General features: G+C 51.3%; 1 protein-coding gene across 1 annotated transcript; it reads right to left on the reverse strand.

The window, feature by feature from the left end:
* Positions 1 to 4,565: 4,565 nt before the first annotated feature.
* Positions 4,566 to 6,442, reverse strand: FZD7 (frizzled class receptor 7). The gene has a single exon (XM_056861217.1). It carries the CDS (start codon positions 6,440 to 6,442, stop codon positions 4,757 to 4,759), a length of 1,686 nt encoding a protein of 561 aa, XP_056717195.1. The 3' UTR covers positions 4,566 to 4,756.
* Between the last annotated feature and the right edge of the window lie 1,566 nt (positions 6,443 to 8,008).

Below are 8,008 nucleotides of genomic sequence, written 5' to 3' on the forward strand. Positions count from 1 at the left end.
AAACTCAAGGAATGAGGCTTGTTTGGGAGTGGGTTTTTGGGAAGGCCGTGGCACAGGATTGGCTCTTGAGGGGGGGGTCACATGATACCTAAAAGGATTCAGGGCCATGACAGTCATCTCCCAAATCAACCTTCCTTTGATAAAGCACCTCAATGGTGCCAATAGAGCATCAGCTACTCAATGGTGCCAATAGAGCATCAGATATAGGGCTAATACCTGGCCGTCTTCTACACTCAAGAGTAGACTATTGTTCCTAGGGAACATTTTCACCTAATTTCAAGAGCATTTCCAGGGACCTTGGTAGCCCTGGCTGGGCAGAAAGGTGGCAGATAAATTCTGTTCATTAAATAAGTCATCAGCCTGGTCCTTGCAGAGTGTATTGTTTCCCCCCATCTTTGGAGGGAAAAGGCCACATGAACATTTTCACAATGGCACGTTGGAGTGGGAAATATTACAACCACTACACTACTGTATTACAATCATTTGAGAACAATAAAATTATAATTTGTTTTTAAAAGGTCAAAAATGGGGTGGGGAACAAACTGAGAGCACTACTGGCGTTCCAGCGTTTATGCATAAGTCACTTGCTAGAATTCTCAACAGCAAGGAATACACTGGACAAAATATTTATAACAACCGAAAATTGCATTTTGTAGTGTTGAGGGGGGGGGGGGGGGGAAGGTATCCTGTCAATGGAAATGCACCCTTGAGGAGAAACCTTCTGCATCCTGGGCAACAAATGAGGAGTAAATCATTTATACCATTAAAAACCCATTAATTTGGAAGAGCACCTAAAACTTAATCCAAAGAAACGTGCTTGAGAACCAGTATGTCACAGTGGCTAGAATTTGGGTCATGCCCAGGAGGTCTCGGTTCAAATTCCTACTAAGGGAGACACAGAAATCTAATACAGCTAGACAGAACCTTGCAGGGTGGGGAAAAGGATTTACTGGATGTAGTCTATTTTGCAGATTTTTAGTCACCCTAACTCTAACGATCTACATTGAACCGTCCACACACGATGTTTAGCATCAAAGCACTGTAAACTTGAGGATTCTGAAGAGGTGGCATAGAAATATTCTAAATAAATAAACTGCAATATCTTTGGTTACTGAAAGCAATGCTTATACACTGGGTGACTTCTAACAAAGCTGTGATAAAACTATTCTCCCCAATAAAATAATGCCTGAAGTCAAGAATTCTGTGCATAACATTTTAAAGAAATGAAGCGTGGTTGGCACAGATTGACTTCTAGCAGAGGAAAAGAATTACCCGGGATTTTAGCAATCCTGTGCCTGATTACTCAGAAACACTATTCCTTGGGTCTCAAGGCCCAAACAGCCTTAGCTTGTCATGTACCCCTGAACTCAGGTGAGAGGAAAGATGCTTAGGGTTGCACGACCCCTTCCAAGCTAGAATGGAGGTGTGGGAAGAACAAATCCAGGCAGAATGTTAAAGAGATACAGGAGCTTGGAATTAAAAAAACAACAAAGAAGCATTTACAAATGAAAATTTTCCTCTCCCAGTTTTTACTCTGAGTAAGTCACCCTCTTCCTCCCAGTAGCTATGTGTAAGTTTATGTGCTAACATTTCTTGCATCTGTAGCCTGGGTGAACTTTAGGAGGGGTCAAAAGATTGTCACACTTTTATAGAGGGGTGGGCGGGGGGGGGGGGACACACCAAAAATAACTAACATCAATAGGCTTCCTTAAAGCGACCGGCAGAAGAAAGAAACGTTTTGGAAGATCAGGGATGTATTGTAGAGCAATTGCTTCATTTCGAAGACCAAATCACAATGGGATTGCAATCCTAGTTTATGTGCAAGAAACAAAGGCCAGTGTGTTAACTTCCAGCACCCAAACTGCGACATCACAACAAATTTGGGAGCTCAAGATAGAGGACTTCCTAGTTTAGAAATCATTCAGTTCCCTTTGGAAGGGGAGGCAGAAAGATAAACAAGGGCTGTTCTTTGGGGGTTTTTTATGTCTGAATACAGCCTCACCTTCAGAATTAAACTTTGGAATTAAACTGACTTAGCACTGAGGTCAATGGTCTTAGAAGGGGACAAATCTGTTTAGGATTTAGAGACCTAAGCAACACAGGATAAGAAACATGAACATTACAGGGGACTTTAAAATAAAAAAACCTACACTATTAAAAATCCATTTATTTTGTGTTCTGTACATATGATGAAATGGGTCTTCCGCAGACCTTTGAAAACAAAACAAAAAGCAAGTAAAAACATAAATACATATATATTTTCTTACAAAATGTCAGATTTACAAAACATACATACAGCACTTTCAGCTTGTCTTGTGCACACATAAAAGGGGGGAAGTACCGGGATCACTGAACCCTGATAATCAATTATACTGCAAAATTATAGTGGGTTATTTCTCTCCCTGCTTCATCCCCAAACGCACGCATCCTGCTAGCAGACCCAACTGACAGCTGTCTTCTTTCTTACCAGCCCTCTTTTCTAAAGAGGTTTTATAAAAACAACAATTTGATCTCCATTCATTAAAAAGAGGAAATGATTGCAGTCTTTGTGAGTGAAGGGGAAACTGAAGTAAGGCTTGTAAAAATCTACCGGTCTCCAATTAATTTGTTGGGGGGGGGGGCAGGAAATTAGGTCCACAATAACCAATCAAAAATTTTGGGCAGGGGTGACAAATTTATTTTTTCCTTCAGGTGCATTTCATATTCCTTCTTCAAATGTCAAGACAACTCTTTTCTTCTCCAAGCCTCTTAAACCAGGTTTTCAAATAATGGCTTTTAATCAGTGGTCCTATTTCAGGAAATGTCACACGTAATGATGCATGTTTAAAACAGGTTTGCATTTTTATTTTGGAAGGCCAAGATTATGATATCATCAAGTGTTTTTTAAAGTGTCCATAATGCTGATTTTTTTAAAAAAAGAAAGAAATGCACATCCGAAGGACTTTGAAGACACGCTTAACTACCGTACCATCCCAATCTCTGCACCCCGAGCACAAACCAGAATTTTTTAAATTTGTGGTAATGCCAATTAACAGGACAGAAATTAGTCATGACTGGTGTCATTCAGGAGGACGCCCAGCCCAATCCTACACCCATTTAAACGGAAACTACACTTCCCAGTCCCACAGGACTTCCTTCCAAGCAAGTGTACAAAGGATCACAGCCTTAATTGCTAGATTCCAATAGCACCTTAAGAGACCAACAAAAGTCTGTCGAGAGTCAAAGCCCCCTTCGTCAGACATGAGTAGAAGCGGAGATCTCTGAATCGTTTTATGCTAACCTACTGAGCCCACAATGCAGAAAATATGCAGCCAATTCGCTCCCAGGAGACCCGACTTTTGCAAAACAGCCCCGGTCTAGCCGAGAGAGTTAAGCACACAAACCCCAAAGGATTTCCCAAGCACGTAACCAGAGCGCAGGATGGTGACCCAAAACGGTTCAGCTCCACGTCGCCAGATTATCTGTCCTGTTGCCAAATACCTAATCCTTCTTTTCCTGTATCAAAGGGCAAGATATAATGAACAGGAAAATGGAGGCTTGTGGAAAAGAAAGGAGATATTTATCCGTGCTTGTTTTACAGATTTCTATGCGGGGCTGTTATGTCAGGTGTTCTGAATTAAAGCAGTGTTTTTAAACAGGGGGAGGGGGGGGGCGTCTCGGATTTCCTTCAGTTAGGCAGCAACCCTTTCTGGAGACTTCCTTTCCCCTCTGTGTTCCCAAGGAATGTGGGACTGCTCGAGCCGGGCTGCATCCAGAGCTGAACCCCGCCAAATTCTTTTGTTAGTTTGCCCATAAAAACCAATCCTGCGCTTATGCTTTACCACAGGGGGGGGGAAGAAACACACACACACACACACTTCTGTTCCTCCTTTGTCTCCGCTAACAAAAGGCCAGCGAGTAAAAAAAAGCATCCCCCTGAAAAAAAATCAACATGTCACTTCTTCTTACAGCCCTGTATAGGAGCTCTGCTTTCCCTCCTTCCCTGCCCCTCCCCAAAAACCTCAGCAAGCCACTTTTGCCAAAGGAGGATTCCACTGGAAAGGAAAAAACTTTTAAAAACTGCAGTGGGAGAAAAGTTTTCGTTGTCCCCTCTTGCAACCCAACCCTGTGCCCATTAACTCAGAAGTTAAGCCCCGTCGCGATCGGGGCGGTTTACTCCCGGGTCAGCGTGGACAGGCCTGCGGCCCGAACAGGAGCCCCCAACAGGGTTTGAATCGGCGGCTTCAGCTTAAACAAAGGCAAGAAAGGCAGACTCTGCAATCGGAGAGAACAAATTCGGATTTAAGGAACGGTTCGCCCATCTAAGGTTACAATCTGGCAGGGTGAACAGGGCCACATTTTGCAAGATGGACCCATGGCCTCCTCTTTCCTGCCCACCCCCCTCCTTCTAACTCACACTCATGCCACAAAAATTCCAGCCTTTCCCCTTGACCACACTGTGGAACTTATGTTTAAAGAATAAAAAGGCAGCCCACCCACCCCCAAAAAAGGAAGAAAGATCCTCACAGGGTGAGAAATGTACTGTCTGTCTCTCGAGAGCAGTCTTAAAAAGGACACTTAATTCTGTGCATTTCCAACTCGGCCAGGGAGGAAAACCAAGTCAGGAGGTTCTTTGCACGCATAATTTTTTCTCTGTTGGTTAAGAACAAGGCAGATTTTGGAGGCCCCACCCGCCCCTTCCACCCCATTTTCCTTCTCTTGTCTCCCACACAAGAAACCAAGAGCGGCCTTGAGAAAGGGGGCTGGGGGGAGACCCTCATACCACGGTCTCCCCTTTGCTGCCCGTGCTGAGTCTGTGGTAAAAGCGCCGCCAAGACTGGAGCGTCTTGCCAGTCCAAATCCAGAAGCCCGTGGTGATGCCCACAATCATGGTCATGAGGTACTTGATGACGAAGACGGTGAAGTCAGGGCTCATGGGGGCAAAGTCGGTGGGGCACTCGATGGCGTAGCTCTTGCAGGTCTGGAGGAGCCACGTCTTCTCCCACGAGTCCCGGAAGGCCTGCTCGTAGAAGTAGCAGGCCAGGACGATGGTGGCGGGCACCGTGTAGAGGACGCTGAAGACCCCGATCCTCACCATGAGCTTCTCCAGCTTCTCCGTCTTGGTGCCGTCGTGCTTCATGATGGTCCTGATGCGGAAGAGGGACACGAAGCCAGCCAGCAGGAAGGAGGTGCCGATGAAGAGGTAGACGAAGAGCGGGGCCAGGACGAAGCCCCTCAGGGCGTCCACGCTGTAGATGCCCACGTAGCAGACCCCGCTCAGCACGTCCCCGTCCACCTGCCCCATGGCCAGGATGGTGATGGTCTTGACCGCGGGCACCGCCCAGGCGGCCAGGTGGAAGTACTGGGAGTTGGCCTCGATGGCCTCGTGGCCCCACTTCATGCCGGCGGCCAGGAACCAGGTGAGGGAGAGGATGACCCACCAGATGGAGCTGGCCATGCCGAAGAAGTAGAGGATCATGAAGAGGATGGTGCAGCCCTCCTTCTTGGTGCCCTGCACCACGGTGCGGTAGCCCTCCTCGGAGAAGCGCTCCACGCAGACCACCTTGTCCTCCAGCAGGAAGCCCGCCACGTAGGCCACGGCCACCATGAAGTAGCAGCCGGAGAGGAAGATGATGGGCCTCTCCGGGTAGCTGAAGCGCCTCATGTCCACCAGGTAGGTCAGGACGGTGAAGAGGGTGGAGGCGCAGCAGAGGACGGACCAGATGCCCACCAGGAGGCGGGCGAAGCGGACCTCGGCCTCCTTGAAGTACATCAGCCCGTTGGACAGCCCCGGCTCGCAGGGGGCCCCGCAGTCCTTCTCGCCCAGGAAGCGGTAGCCCAGGTACGGGGGCACCTTAAGCTGGCGAGGGCAGGCGAAGGCGTAGCCGGCGGGGGGCGGCGGGGGCCCCCGGGGGTGGGGCAGGTAGGGGGTGGGGCGGGCCGTGGGGGGCCCGGGGCCGCCCGTGCCCCCTCCGCCGGCCGCGTCCGAGGTGTTCTGCCCCACGCAGATCTCGCCGGCCCCGTGGACGGGGAAGTTCTCGCACCGGAGCCGCTCGGGCCACTGGAAGCCGAACTTGTTCATGAGGGCCTCGCAGCCCTGGCGGGCCCGCTCGCACAGGGAGCGGCAGGGGGGGATGGCCTGCTCCAGCACGGTGCAGACGGGGGCGTACATGGAGCAGAGGAAGAAGCGCAGCTCGGGCGAGCACTGCACCTTCACCAGCGGGTAGAACTGGTGCACCTCCAGGCCGGCGTCCTCCTGGCTGGTGTGGCCCAGCAGGTTGGGCAGGATGGTCTGGTTGTAGGCGATGTCGGTGCAGAGCGGGATGGAGATGGGCTGGCAGAAGCCGTGGTCCGGCACCGAGATGCCCTTCTCGCCCGCCCAGGGCTGCCCGGCGCTGCCCCGCGGCAGCCCCCAGGGGGCGCTCAGCAGCACCGCCAGGCCCCAGCAGGAGGCCCAGGCCATGGTCCGGCTCGGCGAGGGGGGGGGGGGCGCTCGGAAGCTTCAGGGCGCGCCGGCGCGCGGCTCAAAAGGCATCGGGGGCCGCCACCCCCAAGGCCCTGCGCGGCGGCGGCTGGCTGCGCGTTCCGGGGGGGGGGGGAAGGAAGCCGGGGGGGGGGGTCGCTTGCCAAACCTCTCGCCCGGAGGTCAAATGCGCCTTTACGCGGCCCCCGATCCGGGTCTCCCACACCGGTACCTGCGCAAGGGGGGGGGGATCAACCCCAAGTCTTCCGTCGGAGCGGTCCCGAGTTCGGCTTTCCCGGGGGAAAAGTTTCCTTTGGGGGGAGGAGAGGTGGAAGTCGCCCGTGCGGCCGGCCGAGTCCTTAAGCCGCCGTTTCCAGCCGCTGCGCCCCGGCCGGTCTCAAGCTCTCCAAGTCCGGGGCTTTGCAGACGGCTGGCACGGACGGGGCGCGCGCGCCTGCGGCCCCCAGGCTCGACCCGTGTCCCAGGGGGTTGTCTGGACGGCTCTTGAAAAAACACCCCCCCCAAAAAAAAAAAACCAAAAAAAAAAAACACCCAAAAACCAAATCCAGCTGCTGCCTGCTGCTCTCCGCGCGGCCGGGATCCGGAGCAGCCCAGAAGCAGCGCGCCCAGACGGCTCTCCCGACGCCGGGGGGGGGGGGGGAAAGGGACCCGGCGCCTATATGGCGTGCAGGATGCCTCGGAGCTCCGCCCCCTCCGCCCCTTCCCCATTCACAAACCGGGCGGGACCCAGCCCCGAGCTCGCCAATCGCCGCGCCGGCGGTCCGCGCCCGTCTGCAGCCGATTGGACGGGGAGGAGAACCGCGCGGGCCGGGGGAAGGGGGCGAAGGGGGGCTCCGCTGGCCCGCAGCCTCGCGGGGGACTTCGTTCTCACTTTTGGCTTTTTTAAATAATTTTTTTTTTATTTTTCTTCGTTCCGTCTATCCGTAGAAAACAATATAATCATAAAGGAAAGAACAAATGTTGTTCTGATTTAACAATCACATGGCTTCCCCCTCTTCCCTCGTCCGTCTAAAATTAAATTGTATCCTCTTTTGCTAACAGAACTAATCCCAATATTATTTTAATGTGTCTGATCTTGTCATATCCAACATTATGAAATCAATGCCTAATATGAAAGTTAACACAAAATGTGAATCAGGGGTTAGATCGATGAGTATCCGTTAAATGGCCCCGTTAAAAAGTGATTTTCACAATACATTCTCCAAGCCTCCCTTCTTTCTCACTTTTGGATGGAGAGGGGCGAAGGAGAAAGTTTCTTTTTCTTTTTTGGAGCGGGGCGGGGGTCTGGAAGAACACGAAGAAGGCTTGGGGCAAAAACGCATGGGAGGTTTGGCCTTGGATTTGCCGCTCTCTAGATGCACATTTCCCCCATCTGAATTCTCCAAACTCTGCATGGGGGTGGGGGCTTATTTTTGAGTTTTGAGAATTTAGATGGGGGAAATGTGCATTCAGAGAGCGGCAAATCGAAGGCAAAACCTCCCATGCGTTTTCGCCCTTGGTTTTTATATGCCGACTTTCTCTACCACTTATGGGAGACTCACACTG

Source organism: Euleptes europaea, chromosome 15, assembly GCF_029931775.1.
Source record: "Euleptes europaea isolate rEulEur1 chromosome 15, rEulEur1.hap1, whole genome shotgun sequence".
In the NCBI taxonomy this organism is placed as follows: Eukaryota; Metazoa; Chordata; class Lepidosauria; order Squamata; family Sphaerodactylidae; genus Euleptes; species Euleptes europaea.